This window comes from Siniperca chuatsi, linkage group LG24 (genome assembly GCF_020085105.1).
Source record: "Siniperca chuatsi isolate FFG_IHB_CAS linkage group LG24, ASM2008510v1, whole genome shotgun sequence".
Classification (NCBI taxonomy): domain Eukaryota; kingdom Metazoa; phylum Chordata; class Actinopteri; order Centrarchiformes; family Sinipercidae; genus Siniperca; species Siniperca chuatsi.
This window is the reverse complement of record NC_058065.1, coordinates 13008561-13030537: the sequence shown is the minus strand read 5'-3', so window position 1 is coordinate 13030537 and position 21977 is coordinate 13008561. Positions and strand designations below refer to the sequence as shown.

Genomic DNA, 21977 nt, shown 5'->3' with positions numbered 1-21977 from the left:
AGGTCATTTATGACTCTTTCTATTACGAATTTTTGATCCGTGGAGGTTTTATATTTGTAAAACTTTTATCGAGCCAAGCGATTTATAAATCTGTGACGTCATCACAATGTAAAGTCTATTGGCTGAGCAGGACTTCACGGACGGGGCCAGCAGGAGAAACGCTACTGCGCATATTCAGTGGGCCGCATAGCCCGGAATAAACCCGGAAGCTAGAAACTTTTTTGGCGTATGCGCCAGGCAAGCAATGTGCAATGGACTGAATAGCTGCCATCTTTGGGTCTGGTATCCATGTATTAATATACATCCATGATTCTGACACTCAAATAAACTAGCGGACAGTAAATATAGTGCACTATTTAGTAAATAGGGAGTGATTTCGGACAGCCTAAATCCAACATTTTAAACTTTGAACAGAGCTAACTAGCTAGCTAGCTATCGTAGAAAAGGATTCAGTCGTAGTCATCTGGACACTGTTTTCAGAATCAAGACGTTTCGGCTCCCATCCGGAAGTCATTCTCAATTACTTCTACTCTTTGTGCTAAGCTAAGGCTGCCGACTCCAGCTTCACGTTTAGTGTACAGATATGGGAGTGGTGAAAATTTAGCACTTATCTCACCCTATTAGCAATTTTTAACACAAATTATAAAATATGAAGGGTTCAAATTTACATTTTGTGTCCTTTTAAATAAATAAATAACATGTTTTTTTCACTAATGATTGCTTGTGTTGATGGTCTTTCTTTGCAGGACAATTAAAAACAATTTTTTGTGTTTATCAGGAATGTGAGAGACAAATATTACCTGTCTCATTATTCATTTGTTCGTCCAAAATCTCCCCTTTTCCAGAGAAACAGAACCAAAGCTTGGTTGTGGCTGTCTGGCGAATCACCTCCAAAAACTTCATCCTGCCTTCAGATCTAAAATCAGTGTGCTTATACTCGAGACAACACGATGGCACAAACTCCTACGAAAACACAGTTTCCAGTTAAGCCGTATTTTTCTTCTCTCGTCTTACATTCTGGATATTTATAAAGAACATTTACTATCAGTACATTTGAAAGAGCCATCTAAGCAAACTCAGCGAACATAGATCCAACTGAGGATTACCAGAAAAAGGTATTTACAATCAAAATGCCAACCACGAGAAAATAAAAGGTACTTTTGCACATTGAAATCTCTAGAGCTACTTTTTTTCCAAGCTGAAGAACACAGTAGAAAAGCATGACCCCGACAAAATAAAAGCTCATGGTACATCTTATAGATACATCCACATTTAAGGTTTAGTTTGACCCTGCCCTGTGCTTATAGTATCCACACCTGAGTCAAATCACTGAAATCCTTCCAACTCGTTTTCCATGATTGAATTTAAATATTTGTGCCAAAACAACCAAACCTCTTCAGTTCTAAAAGGATTTCAATTGTCATTGGACTCAGATCTGGTAGAAACTGGTCTGAGATCAGAAACAGCTTAGCGTCTGGCCTCGATTTCTACAAAACCATGATGAGTAATGATAATTTCACAGCTCTGGACCAAGCAAGTAAAACTTTGGCTAAAAAAAGCATATGAAGCATTACTGACACATACAGTAGTTTGCACTCGCATATACACACAACACACACGCTCACACACACACACACACACACAAACACACGCACAGCCTAACCACAGGCCTCATATGCTTTGCAGACCCTGATAGTAGAACCTTTATGTGTTTTCCAAAGAACAAAAATAACTTTCTAATCAGATGCACATTCCTCTGTCGGGAGGTTGCATCCATCCTGGTTATTCCCAAAGTAAAGGTACATTACACCCCCCCACCCGCACCCCTGACCAATTTTAACCCATCAACAGACAAACTTGATAGAGAAAAATGAAAATTAAGTCCATAGAAATCATATGCAGGATTACCAAATAATCATAAACAAATAAATGTAAACAAATGGTATATCACGTTTGCATTGTTGCACATTGACACTTTCTGGTTTCCTCTTCTTTGCAAACAAAGAAAAAAGGCAAAAAATTGAAATGAAATAAGAATAAGCAACACATAAGAACAGTGATATGGTATGTAAAGGTTATCCAAGCCCAGAACCGTTCTGTCTGTCTTGCATAGCTGTGGATGTGTAGCCATACAATAACACTGATTGGATTTGAATTCCTTACAGAGCGGGCCTGGCTAAGGCTCTGGGTTTTTGGGAAGGAAGAAGCTTTTCATTTGTCGCGTGCAGACCCCTCTGTAGAGTGTGGATCCATGAATTTTTGACAATTGGGTGATCTGAAGGGTAATCTGAATTAAAAACAATGGAGACGGTAAGAAGGTATGATACCTGCAGTTTGATTATGAGTTGATGATGAGTCTGAACGCTACACATGAATACTTCTGTATATAGAAGGAGCTGTATTTTTTGGTTGTATCAGACCTGATTTGGCTGTGTTAAACCTGATCTGTGATTGGCTGGAGCTCTGGGTGCAAAGGGGCCATAGTTTGAGTCAAAAGGCCAGAGGTCAGTGCTAGGGAAAAGCTAGTGGGACAGCTGCTCTGGAGCTCAACATAAATCTCCCTTTTAGCAACCCAGAAGCACATACGAAGCTGTGACTCTTCAAACCTTTAAGCCTCTGCAGTAACCACTAAGGTGTAGGAGCACATGTGCCCTCATATCTAGAACATTCATGCAAGAAATTCACGAGCACGATCTGTGAAACTAACAGAAAATGTCTAACTGTGTTCTCTAAATGTCACATATTCAGTTTTAGGACAACGTGCTAACACAGTATGCTGTTTACCTTTGATTTCTGTGCTCTGACACACTGAACCCATGCTTAATGTACAGTGCATGTCCACATCAGAGTGTACCGAAAATTTGCACCACCCTCCTGAGGTTCATCTTTTTGCACATAACCACGACTCAGGTATCTTTAAAAAATTCCACCTCCAGTTCTGTCAAGCGGATAAGGCATTGCAGCTTTTATGTGTCACTCGGTTTCACAGAGACGGAAGGTGTTGCAGTTTTTATGTACACTCTCTACACGAGGAGACCCAGATTGATTGAATTACACTATTCAATCAAGCTGAATGTGAAATACTCTTGAATGTGAAATTCTTCATACCTCTGTAACCACAACTATACAAAAACCATCCAGCTTTACTCAATAGCACCATATGAATATTGTTCCCAAATTATAAAGGGGTAAGGGATTATTGGACATTAGTGTGTGAGTGTTCAAGCGGTGAGGTAGGGATACATCCCATGTTGTTACACTACTTTTCACTGTGTGTCTGCATGTTTGTGCTAAGCATTTCTCCCTGCGTGTGGAGGAAAACCCTGTGTGTATGTATGTGTGTGTGTGTGTGTGTGTGTGTGTTGTGAGCGTGTACACTAAGCACATCTCCCTGCGTCGGAGACTTGCATAGCTTCTGCAGGACAGGAAGAGCAGTTGTCCATTTGGACGGAGCCTTTGGCACAGCCTTGGCCGATAACTGAAGGCAGTACTGAAGTTGCACCATAGAATTCAAAGAGACAATCTGCCCTTATTGCACCATAAGTACATGTGTGTTTAATACTTGCACCATATGAAGTGGGATTAGCAGCCAATTGACTGTAGCTTGTGTTGCACCATATGAACCGATGCTGCTGCTTCTGTAGCGCGTTCGCACCTACTGAATCTACTCGCCAGTTTGCAGCAAATTAACTGATTTGTCTTTTTTTTTTTTAATCGACTAGCACCACGGAAAAGTAATGTAAGCTCACTCTTCGTTCACATTGTTCAAACTTAAAGGGATACGTCAACATTTTTGGTCTCAGTCTCCTTTTTTCACCTGCCTCATTGGGCTGAAAAATAATAATGATATTATTTTCATGATGAATTCATCTGCTGATCATTTTTTAGATTAACTGATGGATCATTTAGTCTATAACAGTGGTTCCCAACCTGGGGGTGGGGACCCCCACTGAGGGTTGCAAGATAAATCTTAGGGGTCGTAAGATGATTAACAGAATAGGAAAACAGCTACACAAAAATGACTCTATATTCTAATGTTTGCTTTTTTCTCTCTCTTCAGGCCTCTAAAAATGATTCATATAGAACAAGGACAAAAAAATCCCCTTTTGGTTGCACTGGTCCTAATCAGTGGACATATGCAACCAGTGCTGAGGGGCCATAAGTTGAGTTTGCTTTGTTTTAAAGGGGAACTTTTTTTACACATCAAAGCCTGTTTACAGATCTTGGGGACTACTACTGTAGACAGTGTCATTCAGAGCTGAAGACTACAAGTACAAATTCGGGGGTGTGGAGTTAGAAAGAAGGGAGCTTACCAGACCTCTCTAGCCCGCTTCTCATCTCTTGAGGCTAGCAGCTTGAGGCTACATTAGTCGCTACTAGCAAATTCACCAACCGAACTGTTGCTGGTTGAGCTGCATTGTGGGTAATGTAGAAGTCAGGTTTTGACACGGAAGAAGGATGCGTGGATAATTTTTTTCTCTCCATTGTGAGTCAGAAAATGTTATAGGAGTGCAATGCTAAATTAGCGGAGTACTCTTTTAAGCCAAAAAGATTGGGAACCACTGGTCTATCACAGTCCAAAATCCAAAAGTATTCAATTTATAATGATATAAAACAGAGAAAAGCAGTGAATTGTCATACTAGCTGGAAAAGGGGCATTTTTGCTTGATTACTGACTTAATCAGTCTTCACAATTGTTGTAAATTAACTTTCTGTCAATCAACTAATCAAGTTATGTTTCAATTCTAAAAAATTATTATATTTGGTGGTCATGTTTACTCAATGATAACAAAAAATGCAGCTCCAAGCTTGCTCTCAACCTTAGTTCCAATGGCCCTCACTAAATAGACACGTTTCTATAATTTGACACACCTGGACAAGAAAAATAAGAGGCTAAGGTTCCCCCCAAAAAATGTTAAGGTATCCCTTTTAACACTCTTTGTGCGCTCTCAAATGCAATATCTTTCTCTTTCACCTGCTTGATCCTCTTGGACAGCAGCAATAATAAGAAGCATGTGTGTGTTTGTGTTCATCTTTTCTACCATCTGACATGGCTCATAGCTGGGTTTCACCTGCTCTACCACTGACATGGGACTGGAGAAAAGGTGTGGCACGTTGGACCGCAAAAACATTTTCACCACTTTCCAAACCCTTGTTTTTACTCGCCACCACGCGGTGTTTGGGCGGCCCCCCTGACAGTGTGTGATTTCAGGAGCAACGTTCCTGTCGACAGGCTGATGACTGATATCTCGGCTCATTTGTTGTCGCCTGCCAATGTAACAGCTTGGATTACAGGGATAAACACACCAAAAAATAAATAATGAGCCATACATCACAGCTCAGCCGTGGGTGGCTTTGGAGGAGTTGATATTGGACGCTTTACAGGAGAAGACAAGTCATCGAGAGGGTTGTGACGATTTAAGTCCAAAACTGTTTTATATCAGCTTCAGTGGCAGCACCCTGTTAGCGTGGGACCAACATGATTAAGACATCACACACTGGTAGGTGCTGGTAGACATAGATCAAATATAATTAGTCTTGCATTTGCTTGAAAATGCGGAGACGATTTCACATTTTTTTCATTGTCTAGCAAGTTAAACCGACGCAACCAAGCATTTGCAACTGTGGACGAAATAACTAAAGAAGATCTAACCTCCCACGACCCCTCTAAGCATAACAGGAAATGATGGAGAACAACTGTTAGACCCCCAGATGGCATACACACTCACAAAACAGTGTGATAAGCATGTACTGCCTTATGTTCCTTCCTGTATTCTATGAGCTGTGATGTAATGGTGATATATGATTTAACCATACATTAGTAATACTGAAAACATCAGCAGGCAATAACACTTCTTCAACTAACATGGATGTTTATATGTAAGATGATGGTGCCACTGTGTTTTGGATTCTTCTGTTTGACTGAAGCCGGTCTGCTTTTAAGAGTATTTTTAATGTTTAATGGCCTGCTTTTATACTTCAGGTTTCAGAAACATATGGATTTGTCTACATTGGTCTGGTAAGTTTTTATGAATAAGTATTACAGGGTTTTAGGGAGATTAGCACATTGACTAGTGGCACATTGCACACTGACTGTTGACTAGTCATCCATTTGTCCTCAGTAGGTATTTAGCTCTAGCTCCATGCTAACACCTTAGCATACAAGATGTTGAGTGAGAAAGTGACTACAACAGACAGGCCTCTTGGCAATAAAAACATTTGTTTTTTAGTAGGCTTATTTGGCCTCTAGATTCGGAATATTTAAAACTATGTCTCAGCCAATGTCTTGCCAATATCTCAGCTGTCTAACCCAGTATAGCCGATGTAGCTAGTTTTGTTTTTAAAACTATTTCAGGCGGGAAACCACAAATTCTTCCACTACTCAGTGATTTTGGCACAGTAATTGTTTTGTTGTAGCCTACATAGTTTCACATTGTCAGCCATTCAGAGTTATTAGAGTTTTTGGATCTTATCTTGAGCTGCTACAGCTTCTCATGTTTTCACCTTTAGAGCTAATGTTGCTAACTGTTGGTCAACGTAGTGTATGCTTAAGTGTTAGCATTCTTAAAGGAATAGTTTGACATTTTGGGAAATATGCTTGCTTTCTGGTTGAGGGTTAGATAAGAAGATCGATACCATTCTTTTATCTCGCCGTTAAGTATGAAGCTGCAGCCAGGAGACTATTAGGCTAGATTAGCATAAAGACTGGAAGCAGCAGGCACCTCTAAATTTGTGGCTATTTACTCTAACTATTTTTTGGCTGGGCAAGACTCCAGAAAGTCACTGTGCCCTGCCAAGAAATAGCTAGAGCACAAAACTCTCCATAAAACCACAGCTCGTAATTTTTACATTTCTTTTCGTGTACAGATTAAACAAATGAGTCACAACGTGTTAATTTATGAGCTTCAGAGGTGCTGGTAGGAGAGTGTCTTTAATTTTGAACATAGCCAGGCTAGCTGTTTCTCCCAGCTTTGTGTTTTTATGCTAGGCTAAGCTAATCGACTCCTGGCTCTAGCTTCATATTTAATGTACAGACACGAGAGTGGTATCAATCTTCTTAACTAACTCTGGCAAAAAAATCAATAAGTGTATTTCCCAAAGTATTCCTTTAAGAGACAGTAGTGCAAACTTTGAAGTTTTGAATTTCTTTGAGTGTGCATTAGATGCCAATACCCTCTCTGTCTCCATCTTTCCCATCATGCTTCTCTCCCTGGTAACCTTGTCAACAACCCCAAAAACTGTTGTGTCCAACTACTTTGTCCCCAGTCGACAACAACATAACAGTACATAAAAAACATCCCTTCTGTACATAGAAAATATATACACTACCTTTTGACTAGACTAACGACAACATGTTCACAAACTCCTTTTATTAAAAGTGACGTTTGTTCTTTCTTTGTGTCACATCTTTTTATTCTACTGAAACCCGCGAAAGTGTGAGCGACGCAACGTAAACGGCATGCGGTGGTCAAAAACTGCGGTGTAGCGCTCATTTTTAAATGTTTTGTATTTTCTTCACAGCGGAGCGCGGACGTGTGAAATTAAATCGATGAGAACAGATGAAGAGTGATCAGAGAATCTGGAAATAGAGAGACAGAAGGATAAAGAGAGAAAGAGATGGACTCGCGCTGAAGCAGCTTGTTGAGTCATGGCCATGGGACTCACAGGTCGTAGGTGCCCGCAAGGAATGTGTGTGTGTGTGTGTTTGTGAGTGTGTATGCGCATTAAAGTGTGACAGATTGCTTTTGTATCCATGTGCTTACATCAAGTGCGACGTTGTGCGTGTGGAGAGTGTTTCTAAATCTTAATTTGAACATCCATGTATTCATACATGTATTTTTATGGTGCGCATGTGCTTATGTGTACTGATGTGTATTTCTTGATATGTGTGTGTGTCAGAGTGAGGACTCATACTGCAACAGTTCATACAGCAGGGGTCCGTCACGGTAGCGGATGCCCACAGCGGCCGGCGTTATGTACTGCAGGATGTTTATAGTCCTCCGCAGGCGCCTGTCTACGTAGTGAGCGTCCCATGCTGGGTAACGCTTCCTGGGCATGTCGATCTTTATAAGCGGGCCTTCGGGCTTGGAGGTGGGGGGCGCCGGCCTCACCTGGAAGACGGGAAGACACGTCTCGGCCACATCCTCTTCCGTCTGTGACTTGGTCATGTGGGCCGGGGTGGGTGGGGCGGTGGGCGGCGCTGACGGGGGGAGGGGGAGACCCCAGAGCAGCTGGGCGCAGCAGGACGAGGCGGGGCTTGGCTGGAGGTGGGCGGTGGCAGGGTGCAGGAAGCCGTAGTACAGCAGCATGACCAGGACGCCGCCGGCGAACGTCAGGTAGACGCTGCACAACGCTGGGACGGCGTAGGAGTCAGTCAACACTGGGTCCCTGTAGGCGTACCTGCAGGATGTTGGCAACACAGGGTTAAATTCACGGGAGTGTGTCTGCATGTGCACTTATGTGTGTGTGCTCTCTGTAGAATAGAGTGCATATACATTATAACTTCATTGTGTGTTTTGGCCAGTGCCTCCATGCACTGGCCTCTTATCAAGGGATTTTAAAGTGATATAGATTTTATAGATTTTAATCTATAAAATAGTAAATCACTTTGCTCTACCACACTTTACAAGTATGCTGATGGAGTAAATCTTTAAAAGCAGGTCACAAATACATACTTACATTCATACTGGTCAGTGTAGTTTTTAGCAAATGTCAAACAGGAGGAAAATAGTGCACTTGTTGGGGACTATTTTCAGCTGCGGATTAATCCACATTTGGTGTTCTAGTGAGTATTTACAGCAGCAGGACATTGTATGTGGGACTGAGTCGAAATATACTACAGTGTGTGTGTTCATGGTAATGAAGGAACATGTCACCCAGTGCAACAGTGTGGCTCACTGATGATAAAAGTAATAGTGATAATAGTTTTGGGGCAACAATGGAGCTCTATGGCACAGACAAATAAGACATATCAGGCTTTGGATACACACACAATACTTAGGATCAATTCACTGTTGGTGTTGGTAATTTCATGGGATTCAATGACAGGAAGAAAAATGTAGAATATCACATCTTACTTATCCATTAAAACTGGGTCTTCAAAAGTGTGTAGGAGGCTGGGGCAGACTGAAGGGCAGTGTTTCATTACTCTTTAGTAGGAGGACGGGACACGGGAGGTTAAAAGGCTCGTTAAGTACGGTGGAGGGAAATGCTTAGCTATTTTATACATTAACACTTCAAAATCAGTCCCTGGATAAGAAGTTCTAAATCCAGTTTTAACCAGGTTTTATCTGCATTGCTGACAACATTTATACTGTTAATTCAATTCAATTCAATTTTATTTATATAGCGCCAATTCATAACAGTTATCTCATTGCGCTTTTCCTATAGAGCACGTCTAGACCGTACTCTTTATAATATTAATTACAGAGACCCAACAAATCCCACCATGAGCAAGCATTTAGCGACAGTGGCAAGAAAAAAAAACTTCCTTTAAGAGGCAGAAACCTTGGACAGAACCAGACTCAATGGTGGGCGGCCATCCGCCGCTGCCATGTTAGGTTTTGAGATAGGGGGAAGGGGATAGGGTTAGGGAGGCACAATGCAAAGACCACATATAATTTTGGGTTTTTTTTGTTAGAGTTCTCCATATACAGTGTACACACATACAAAACATTTAGGATCTCAGCAGGCAGGCCAAAACACCTAAAACAACATCCTCAGGAAACAGAGCCTTTTCCTACCGCACCCGCTTTCTTTGGAATAGACTCCCAGTTACCTCAGGGAAGCTGGCTCCCTTGTGATTTTTAAATCCACAAAGTGTATAACTTTCTAATTCTGATTAAACAGTCTCTACCATGTAAGAAAGTAGTCTGTTCAGGCTTAGCTTAGGCATAGCTAGGTTTACCATAGCTTTAGTTAGTAGTTTTTGCAATAGTTAAGGTTTGTTGTTCGCTCTTTGACCTGCCTCTTGTATTCTTGCTTCCTCCATATGTAAACTACCCTAACCCAGCCCCACCAAGCTGCCTGTTGTGAACACATGCCCACACACAGAGCGGGCCCATCCACATCCCCTCAGATCCAATTCCCTTCCATGTGAGGAACCACTACTGGAGATTTTCATGCACCAACTTCCTGCGACTTTTGTAATTGCATTTTTCCACCTACAGGTCCTATTGCACACCAAGTTGACCAGGGAAGGGCGGATCTTTCTGTGAATCTCCTTTGTTCCCCTTAGGTGCTGAGTTTTCTTGTGGATCTTGTGAAGTTTTTTTCTTTCCTTCTTACAATTCTTAAATTGAGACACTACATGAGGCGATATAGTCAAGATGTCCTTCATGATATTGTATTAGTTGCATCCAGGTTCAAGATACAAGAAAATGTATATGACAGTAACACTTATAGCTACTTGGTCTAACTCACCACAGCCCAGTGAGGATGGTGTTCTCGGCCAACACCACAATGTAGTACGCCACCATTCTGTAGCGCGTCCGGCCCTCCTTCACGTTAAACCAGCAGAAGATGTAGACAATGCCAACCACCATATTGAAGAGCACCTCCTCCCACTTGGACATACAGAAGTCGGTGCCTCCGTGCACCACCCAGAAGGCCATGGCGCACCAGTGGAGAACTACAAAGATGCCAAAGTAGATGTGGAAGAGGGAGGCGAAGAGGGCAAGCGAGAGGACGCGGGACGAGATGGTGAAGAGGCGCCAGAAGAGGTGCAGCAGCGCCCCGCGGTAGCTCATGCTGCGCTGGTCGTCACGAGAATCTCGCAGGAGTTTGTGGTAGGAGGCCAGAACCCAGGCGAGAGACAAGAGGGAGCCCAGGGAGGAGATGCCTACAGAGAGAGACAAAAAAGGAGAAAAAGAGAACAGAGGTGGATGATGTGGATGAGTGAATCAATCAGAACAAACAGAATCATGGTTTTAAGGTTTGTGAAACAAAAAGTACATCGACACCAAATTATTATGAGTCAACGGGGGTGTTTATTGTAATAATGTGAGCACATCCTTAAATAAGAAGTATTGTGTGACACGACAGAAACATTTGGTAATGACACTTATTGGTATGAGTCTGAAATATGAAGTTATTTTTAATGTCCCAGCTGCCGTGTGCATCCACCCCCTGTACTAGTCACATATTTGCATTAAAGTAGAAGGTGTCCCAAAACTCAGAGTGATAGGGATGAATAACACCAGTGGGTGGCCGCCTAGATGATACATTTCCCGGATGAATAAGGAAGAGGAGGCTGAAGGAGTTTGGCTAGCACATCCCCCGAACACTTATGATTGTGCTTTCTTTCTGGTTCTACCTGAACAAAAAACATTGTGTGAAAATCCAAAAGCAGCACCATCTGCAGCCACAAATTGCTGAGCATGATGTGTGCAAATTGCTAATTACTGTTTGTGCAGCTGTTGATTTGTATGTGCTTTGTGGGCTACATGAAAACATGGTGTTATGTTTATAATGTGGCAGGAAGGTGGTGGTGTTCATGTAGAGCTGGTTTCCCTGGCTTTTCAGGGACCCTGTGCAGTCGTCTGAAGAACTGAAGTCAGTCCACCCGGTGTAATCTGTGCTCCACCTACACTGCAGCGTCTCGGCTCGGTTCTCCCGGATCATGATGCAGAGCTGCAGGACCAGCTGAGGCGCAGACTCCAGGAAAGTCTCCAGCAGCCGCAGCATGTTGACGTCTGCGTACTCGAACATCATGGCCCAGTACCAGCGCCGCTGATGCTCCTTCTGCCGACGCGACATGATGCCCAGGTACAGCGTCCTGATGTACCTGCAGGGGGTCAGAGGTAAGAGTGCTAATTAATAGTAATCATATAAACTTTTTCAGCCTCATTGTTTTTACCCTCCATGCCATTTTTCAATCTCATTTATTTTCTTTCTCACTAATACAGTGTTTTGCCTGCTTGGAAGTTCATTGATGCTGCTTCTAGTATTGCTACTACTATAATCACTAACCCCTGTTAAATCATAATCTGATAATCTAACTTGATTCATTTCACCTGATAAACAGCAATGCAAATTAGAGGTGAAACTATTTGCTGAGTAATCTGATAAGTCAATCAACAGAAAATTAATTGGCTACCAACATGATAATCGATTAATCGTTTCAGTCATTTTCTCAAACAAAAATATTTACTTTTCTTCTTCATATATAACAGTAACCTGAATATCTATTTTCGGACATTTTCAGGAAAATAATCAACAGATTAATCAATGATGAAATTAGTCACTAGTTGTAGCCATAATGCAGATGGTACAGTGATGAAAACAGCTTGCTTGTTGACACAGTGGTTCCTGGGAATAATGGCAAAACATATTTTCTACTTGGAGATATGACATTTATGTCATTCAAGTCAGAAATTCTGTTATAATTTGTTATCAAATTATGTGTATACCATAAAAACCTTAAAATCATGCCAGTCAACAGTAAAAAAAAAATCTGCTATGTTCACACATTTAAACAAGTGTTCCCTTTGTACACCTTTGTTAATGTTATGTTCAAGGGGCACTCACACCAGTTTTACACATGGAGTTCAGTTTACTCATTATGAGGAGTGCTACTCAGTCTGTGATATATAAAAAATATAAATAGTTCTTCTCTTCTGTAGCGGTCATGGGAACTTGAGAATGAGACTACAAATTCCTAACCGAAAATCTGTGTTACAAACTGGGGCATGGTTTTTGAAAAATGTGGGCATTTACCAGGCAGGTGAAGTCCAACGCAAGATGCTATTGAGTTGCAATATGGGAAAAATAATATCTGCCGTTTCTGGAGCTTGACCCACACTAGGGACTTTTTTTAATGTGTCACTCTCAAGTCCCCAAACTTGTATACGAACTCACAGGAGTGACCCTTTAATAGTTTAATTGTAACCAAATCTGCACCATCCTTTTCAGGATGTCCATGTTTGTTAATTATCTGATTTTCGTGTTTGATTTTCCACGAAAAAATATCACTGTCTGATCGTTGATAGAACCTCTCTATGAACAAACAGCTATGACAAGATTTCGATCCATACATATTGAGTGGATTTCTAGATCTGGGAAACTGCAGTACATGTGGGTGGGATGTAGGCAGTGATTTCAATTAAAAATGCCTCAGGGCACTCACAGTGTGTGTTTGTGTGTGTCTGTGGACGCCTGTATGTGTATATGTACATAGGTTCAAATGTACTCTCATGCTTCCCTGTGTGTGTGCATTACCATTGTACATGCATGGGTATCATTGCACATGTGTGCATGTGCTCCTACATTATGCATGGCTCTGTATGTACGGCTATTACAGCCATCTGGTTGGAAACATACAAGCTTAATTCACAAAACATAAATAATGCACCTTTCATAGGAAAACGCCTACATGTGCATGCACACCACTCATATATTGTTAGAAAGGCTTGCACCAGGGCTGGCTTCATGCAGCACTCCCGGTTAATTAACGATATAGTGGCGAGGTGAGGAGCGAGGCCTGAAAACTCCAATGTGGACCCATGCTTTGCATGTGACGCTCCACTATGTGTCCTGACCACACAGTAAGCAGCGGTGGAATGTAACTAAGTACATTTACTCTTATTTTTTCCTTATCTGGATTTTATACAGTCTTATGTGTGTGCAAATAAATAAATACATTTTTTTTTAAAAGTACTGTACTTAATAAGACGGTGTAGTCCCTCATTCGTCCAGGAGTGTTCTATCGTAGAAAAGGTTTCAGTCGTAGTCATCTGGACACCAATTGAGAATGACTTCCGGATGGGAGCCGAAACATCTTGATTCTGAAAACAGTGTCCAGATGACTACGACTGAAACCTTTTCTACGATACTGTACTTAAGTACAAATATGAGGTGCTTGCACTTTACTTGAGTATTTCCATTTTATGCTACTTTATACTTTTCCACCAATACATTTATTTGATAACCTTAGTTACTAGTTACTTTGCAGATTCAGATTATTAATACAAAGTATAATCTATAAATTATGATGTATTATTATAGATTAATGTAAACGTATGTGTTCAATGTGATCAATAAATCTATTTTGTATCTTGTAACTTTGTAATTTTGAATGCAGGACTTTTACTTGTAACAGAGTAGGTTTAGTGTAAAAAAACTGTAATGTTGCTACTTTTACTTAAGTAAAAGATCTGAGTACTTTTTCCACCACTGACAGTAAGTTTAAAGTTAACCGCAACAGCGCTAAGCTTGCTGCCCTTGTTGTTCAGCTGTATTACCAGTTTAACACACATCCTAGTGCCTTACCATAATTACACATTGTACGATCCTGTTAAGCTGAGATGCTGTTATCTGTGCCATTGTTATTAGTTGTCGATAGATTTGAGGTGATTAGCGAGCCAGTTCCTTGTTAGACTGTGACGGTTATGGTCTTGTTGTGGACAGTGTTGTATGTGCTTTGCTCAGCCGAAGGTCCCTTTTTCTATATGCAAAGTGTTTACTTCTCAGGCATTAGTAGACCACCTCTTTACAGTAAGCAATTTCTAGACTTTTCACTGCATTGTTAATGTGTGTTTTTCATTTTTCCCTCCTGTACAGATAATACACATGCCTACTCTGGGCCTGTTTTGCTGTGCTGTATGTATTGAATTTACACTAAAGAGTGAAAGTTAGTCATCTTTACTTCCTGTGTTTTTAATGACACTCTGAGGTGAGGGTCATCCTATATATGCCGACATATCCTTATTATCCTATTCTTCATATATGTTAATGCTTCTAAACTGACCATTTAAAGCTGGATTAATGGATTTTGTGGCTTTAGAATAAGATACAAACACCCACATGCTGTTTGTCCTTGACTCAAGAGCAATGAAGGATAAATAACTAGCATCATTTGTTTGGATTTTTTTTTACAAATCTGTAAACAGGAAGTCCTTGTATTTATGTTCAGGTTAAGGATTGAGGCTTTAGTGTGCAGCGTGGCAAGAGATCCTGACATCATCTTAACACCTTGACATGGACCATATGTACAGAATAGAATACAGCAAATCTTCCACACCTCCACCCTACCCCCACCACTCTCACTCCCACTCCTCCTTTTCCCTCTCTCTTCTTGCTCTCTTTCCACTCCCATCCCCCTTTTACTTCCATTGTGCATGTGCAACCCTTTCTCCCTCCTCACCCCTCCTTCTCTCCACAGCCTCTCCATCTCTAAGCAATCTGTCTCAATCAGGCCGTACCATTTCCTCAGCTACAAACAACCCCACTCCCTCCCCTTCTTCTTCCTCCTTCTTCTGCTCCTCCACTTCCTCAAGGTGGGAGAGTCCATTCTGCTGGCTGAGGGGGAGATTACTGGGTGGGGTGAATGGAGGTAGAGGAGGGACGTGTATGTGTGTCTGTGTGTGTGTGTGTGTGTGTGTGTGTGGGGGGGGGGTTGAGTTAACCCTACAACCACAGAGAGACCGAAGCAGAGGAGCTGAGTAGCACAATAGGATGTAAACACATGCGCACACACACACACACACACACACACACACACACACATACACACACACACCACTCTACTCTCTCTGCTGCCAGCCCAGAGGCAAGTGGACACCATTAAGGAGTCTTCTCGGAGAGAGGGGTTGGGAGGGAATGAGAGTGAGCACTGTCCTTGTATAGAGAGACAAGCTAGGACACTCCTGCTACTACTGCTTCTGCTGTCAAAGCTACACACACACACACACAAGTAAATGACACAAGTGAGCAAGGAGAGCAAGGAACCTACAGTTGCAATATAAAGACGTGTGTGTATAAGAGAAAAAGGGTGTGTGCTGTTTTTTCCCGCCAGTGCTTTTAGCACTACAATTAGCACCTACCCTTGTCCAACTGTGTGTATATGTGTGTGTGTGTGTGAGAGAGAGAGAGAGAGAGAGAGAGGGAAAGAGGAAGCTAGAGTGAGATAGAGAGGGAGATGTGTTGCCAGAAGCGCAGATGCTTTTCCTCTTTGTACTCTCCATGCATGCTGACACTCATGGGAAGAGCTGTGACACCGTTTTTCCACTGGTCACACACGCTAACACACACACACACACACACACAGCCCTGACTCCTCTGTTCTTCAACTAAAGTGTAGAACCCTGACTGAGACGCTGTCCATGGTGCTGGAAATGTATTCAGCGCCATGGACAGCGTCTCAGTCAGACCCTAAAAACACACTGTGGATGTGTCTTCATTTAGCTTTAGTTAGAATAGAAGAGGTAGGCCTGCTATAGAGTGCGTAAAGGCTCACTGTAGTAACACTATAATAACTACAGTTGTAGCAGATCGTGTCAGTGACGTGTACCCCTCTCAGCCATAAATTCTGCTCTTTTCGACTGGAGATTGTGCAGTATGAGTTGCAGAACTAACTTTTCATAAGGTGACCCAAAAAAGAAAAGAAACTCAAAGAAGTTACTCTAGATCACAGAGTTTGTCTGTGAAAGCGGGATCACTGTCTCTGTGACTGTCTTTCTGTGTCCCCCTCACTGTCTTTCCAGCTGTCTCTCTTAATATCTGTCATTCCCAGATAGTAACTGAATCGCTGGGGAGGTCACCGAGAGCCTTTCCCTGTCCTCCTCTTGCTCTTCCTCTCCTGCCTGTCAGTGTGAAGCAAGTTTTGCTTTCTTCTAGCTACATCGAGTAGACACCCCACTCTACCCATCAGCAACATTAAGTGTGTCTAAGAAAAAGACTTACAGAGAGAGATAAAGGGAGGGAGTGTTGTGACAGGTTAGGACAAGGTGTGTGTTGTTGTTTGTGTCCCCCCCCCCCTACCTCCACACTTGTCCCAGCTGGAGGATGTGTATGGTGGCCTGCCACAGCCAGATGGTGGCCAGCTGCAGGCGGTCCCTGCCGGGATATAGGCACCCCAGAGCCACCGCGCCCCGCTTGGTCAGCCCCTCCACCTCCCCGAGCCCCCCGCCGGTGGAGTCCTGCACGAACCAGCGGAAACTCAGAATCTGGACCAGCACCGACGGCACCAGTACGAAGAAGAGAGTGAGGCCGAACCAGAGGTAGTCCTGCCTGCGATAGTAGTCCACCGCCAGGCACAGGTCCGTCCCAACGTCCCAGAAGAAGACGAAGAGGGCGAGGATGATCCAGAGGCAGTCCAGCCACAGCTGCTCCCGAGGCGGGCAGTGAGTCTCCCGGATGCCGACCCCTCCGGCAGGCTGGCCCCCGCCGAGCAGAGAGCCGAGGCAGGCTGAGCGGCAGCCCCAGTAGCAAGCGGAGGTGCGGCAGCACTGACAGATGTGGATGGCGGCGGAGTCCAGCGGCTCCTCGGCATCAACATCGTACAGCTGGGCGAAACCGCCGCTGCCGTACCCGACCCCGGCTTTGCCGCCGTCCGACTGCGCGGCCATGTTCCCCTTGCCGCTCCTGCCCTCCTGCGAAACACACGACAACCGCACCGTTGTGCTTTCTCGCGGGGCGCGGATACCACGTCACTTCCCAGATTCCTGCTGTCCCCTTCCCTCTCGCGCCGCGGCGACTGCTGTGTCTCTTTCCCGCCCGGGGCGCGAGGAGCCATCAGAGCCGGCGGCCGCGCGACGGCGGCTCCCCTTCTTCCTCGTCAGGTCGAGACACCGCCACCAGGCGCTCCCGAGCAGCAGCAGCAGCGGAATCCGTTCTCGTTCTAGTCCAGCAGCCCTGCATCATCCCGTCCTGCGCGCGCGGTCATCTGGGGCGACTGGGGGCTATGACGTAATGCATCTCCCGCTGTTCTTAAGACGTGTGAATGACTACGTGTGTGTACGAATGTGTGTGTGTGTGTGTGTGTGTGTGTGTGGGCGCACAGCGGACACTAGACTATTCTCGCAAACCACGACTCGTGCTAATATAAACCTTCCTGTTCAGTCAACCGGAGGACCCCCGACTCCTGCCTCTCATCCCGCCCGCACTCAGGTTGCAGGTACCCGGCATCCGCTACAGACCATGTCCGGTCCTTTCCGCAGCTCCAGCCCTCTGCAGCTCCAGCTTCCCCACTCTTTCTCTCTCACACTCTCACTCCGCCCTCTACCGGATGACAACTTCAGCCCTGAATTCACATCTGCACGCGGGTACGCGCACGTGTATGTGCATCACGATATAATGGGCGTGCAATAGCCCACTGCGCTGTATAGGAACAGGGTGATTGTTTTCCATGTTTTCCAATGAAAACAGCTAGTTTCCTCCATCTAGAAGGGGAAATATAAGATTTCCACCGTCTGACATTCATCTCTCCATCAATCATCATCCTTTCTTCCATCCATCCCTCCGTCTCTCAATATATTCCCCTTCATCCATCACTCTATCTGCACTTCCCACCTCTCCCTTTCTCCCTCACACACTCCTTCCATCCCTCCATCATCCCCTCCAGTGGGCTGACTGCCCTGTGGCTCTGCCAGCCTAATCAGCCCTAACATATGTGTGTGTGCCACTGTGTGTGTGTGTGTGTGTGTGTGTGTGTGTGTGTGTGATCCCGCAAGCATTTAAGATTTAGGAATGTGAGCAATTTGGATGGACACTGTGTATGTCTATGTGAGAGGAGAGGGTAGGAATTAAGGGAGCTGGAAAGCTGAGAGGCGGATAGAGAAAGAGGGATGGATTTAGGAATTAGAGCAGGGATGAAAGGAGTGTGTGAGAGCGAAAGTGAAAAGATGAAGCCGTTCCAAAGGATGAAAAGATTGACAAGAAGAATGCAAGAAATAGGATGACTGGGAGATTTAAGAATTGTTGGAAGGAAGAGAGAAGGAAATATGATTTACTGTAGGAGCCAGGAAAGGTCAGGTGGATAAATGGCATAAAGGAAAAACAAAAGAAGAAGGGATACATTTAGGAGTTTTGAGGAAAAGGAAGTCGTGAGGTTTAACTAAATAAGGAATTTTTGAGAATGATGAAGGTCAGGAGGAGGAAAAATATAAGGAAAGTGTTGGACTTAAAGGTTGGAAGAGGGATAGAACAGAGGAATGTAAAGATGAGAGTGAAACAGATAAGAAGAAATATTTTTATTATATAGAAATATTTTTTAAAAAGGGCATTCTGCTTCAGACATGATCCCTCTTAATACAAATGTAGTCAGTAAAGTCAATAAATTGAGGTGGAATGTACATGCACACACAGGCTACATCACAAACACTTGCCTGCTCACCCGCCCTCTCACAAGCGTGCTTACACACACACACACACACACACACATATACACACTCAATATATTTTTCCTGAACACACACATATTCAGAGATATGCAAGCATGCACACACACACACACACACACACTTGCTCCTCGCTCTCAGAAGCACGTTTTTCTGTGCAAGCACTTGCACTTTCTCTCTCTCTCTCTCTCTCTCTCTGTCCACTGGAGATTAGCCTCTCTGTTGTCATGACGACCGTGGCTGTGCGGCTAAAGGACAGGGAGAGGGAGTAGATGGTTGTATGTCTGTGAGTGAGCAAGAGACATTGAGAGTGAGTGACAGCAACACCCGAGCTATTCAGCTACAGCTCGGAGTGTGGGCTTTTTTCCCTGACACCAGGACTGAAGGCTAATTGCACCAAATCTTTAAAAAAAAAGTGAAGAAATATAACCTGAACACCTGCAGAGGCATGTGTCAGTAGCAAACTGGATCATCCACAACCGACTCCAGCTTTTCATGTATTAAAAAATGGAAAAAAAAGGTCAAGGTTGCACATTGTGTCACATCTACACTCCTAGGAAAACATGTAAATCCAAACGAATTCAAACTTTCCCATTTATTTGCAAGCATGAAGCTCAAAATGCTAGGAAAAGCTCTTGCTAAATTCCTGGACAGCAGAATTGGAAGGAAAACTTATGAAATGATACAAATAATGTACAAAAATTACATATATATGAAGCAAAAACCAAACCATATCTCGTGAATCATAGGCTGCTGCCGCAGTTCCACCCTCCACTAAACAATAGGCCTATTAATCCAAATGAATAAGCACAAACGCCGAAGGACGGGAGATCAAATGCTTCCTGTGTGCTGATGATTTCGTCGTGTTATTCAAGACAAAAGTAGGCAGCAGCTCCTGGATCAGCAGTAAACCTCAAAAGATCAAAACAATGACCTTCCTCTGAGTTGATGGGAATCAGGAAGACACAAAATGAGAGTTTTAATCTGGCTGTGAATGACAAAGCGAGATAAGAACACCTCAAATATGTGGAAATTTGTACATCTGCAGCAAAGGCTTTGTGGGAAAACTCCATATAAAGCTGGCAAATTGAACAAGAGCTGTACAATTAAGTAGAGAAGAGTCCTGAATTTCAGTTTATTAACAAAACCTGCTGCATCCTAGACCAGCCTTCCATCAATCACAGACAAATTAAAGAGACGCACTAACAATGAAGACATTGTTGGGAAAATACAACCAAAACACAAGGTTAATTGGAGCTTTATTTGACTCTGAATAGAGATCATACATTTGAAGATGATGTGAGCACAGTAGGGAGGACAACTGGGGAGAACACTAACTACTTCCAACCCCTAAATGGAGTGTGACAGTGGTGGAAAAAGTATTCAGGTTGAGTAGTAATTCCACTATGTAAACATATTGAACATTTTATTGAACGCTCATACACAGTTTTTAGTTTACGTGCTAGCTTAAATCTGCATCTTTAAAGTTCTATGAAGTTTGGTGGCCTTACATAATTCCCATCATAGCTCCAACCACATTCAACCTGAGCAGAGGGCTGATCAGCCAGAGTAACTCAAAACACATGCACATGTGCTGAGCCTTTAAAGTATCAAAAGTGAAAGTACCCACTGTGGGCACCTGTCAGCATTATATGACTTTCTATTTCAATATTGGATTATTATTACAGATGCATTACCATGTAAGCAGCATTTTAATGTTGTAGATGGTTGAAGTGGAGCAAATAAACTAATTTATATACGGTATATATACTAAGTACTAGTATATTTATGTTACATTACATGTTACATTACATAACATTGATTTAGCAGATGCCACAATGTAAGAAATACACTTTTCTTTCCACATACACACACATGTGGAGCAACTTGGGGTTCAGTCTCGTGTTGAAAGACACTTCGACATGTTGAGGATTGAAGCAACGCACAAGGCACTCTACCCACTCTTATATGTGTAAAGTATCTCAAGCCGTCAGATGAAGGTAGTGGGATAAAAAGGCCAATATTTCCCTCTGAAATTAAGTGAAGTAGAAAGTAAATTAGATAAAGTGCACCTATGTAAAGTACAAGTACCCCAAAATTGTACCTAAGTACAGTACTTAAGTAAATGCACCTAGTTACATTCCCTCACTGATGGTACAGTATGTACAGACTCTTAGTAGAGAAGACAGAGACACACCATCCTGACTGTCACATGAAGAGATGTCGATATCTTCTAGGGGAATGAAAATACATTGTGTGCAGCAGAATATATGAATGTTTACCAAAACCTTAGGGAACCTAAGGGACTGGAGCTATAAAAAAATAATTATACAGGCATGTCATGTCATTTTATGTTCATTTTGTTCAGCGCACAGAGGCAGTTTCACAACTTTTTCCATGGAAATTGATGTGTCAACCATTTCAATGCTTTGGCAGCGTAAGAAAGCTCCTCTCATGCTGTTAGAGCTGATTTGAATTTGAAACCAAATCAAAGGAAAGACATTTATATAATCATATGTATAATGTAGAATGTTGTATTTTTAACACAGTTTTCAGGGTCTTCGGATTTTTGGAGTTTATTTTTAGGCGCACAAACGCACACAGTGATGAGTGATCAGCATAAAACTGAAGAATCTGACATATCAGTGACCTTCAATGTGGCCAACAACGAGTTGATTTGAAGTTGAGTTGGTGACAATGTCACACAGAAAATTACTGCAGAGCTGAAAACAGCAGTTTGTCACAAAGAAAGTCTTTTCCTTCTGCACCCTGAATGAACCATTTTCTGTTCCAGGGTTTTATGACTGATTATGAGAAGTGTTGATGACTTTCTTGCTCCTTTTGGGGGCAATTTGTCAAGTT

General features: G+C 42.9%; 1 protein-coding gene across 1 annotated transcript; it reads right to left on the bottom strand.

The window, feature by feature from the left end:
* Window positions 1-3340: 3340 nt before the first annotated feature.
* xkr6a (XK, Kell blood group complex subunit-related family, member 6a) lies at window positions 3341-17999 on the bottom strand. The gene is made up of 4 exons (XM_044188134.1): window positions 16759-17999; window positions 11589-11785; window positions 10423-10840; window positions 3341-8400 (listed from the first exon to the last, which is right to left on the bottom strand). Exons 1-4 carry the CDS (start codon window positions 17343-17345, stop codon window positions 7896-7898), a joined length of 1707 nt encoding a protein of 568 aa, XP_044044069.1. The 5' UTR covers window positions 17346-17999; the 3' UTR covers window positions 3341-7895.
* Between the last annotated feature and the right edge of the window lie 3978 nt (window positions 18000-21977).

Excerpts from the sequence above, each read along its gene's own strand:
- xkr6a (XM_044188134.1), bottom strand. The coding sequence starts at position 17,345 with ATGGCCGCGCAGTCGGACGGCGGCAAAGCCGGGGTCGGGTACGGCAGC. Across the intron at positions 11,786-16,758 it reads CAGCTGGGACAAGTGTGGAG|GTACATCAGGACGCTGTACC; the intron begins GTAGGGGGGGGG and ends GACCCCCTGCAG. Across the intron at positions 10,841-11,588 it reads CCGAGCCGAGACGCTGCAGT|GCATCTCCTCCCTGGGCTCC; the intron begins GTAGGTGGAGCA and ends CTCTCTCTGTAG.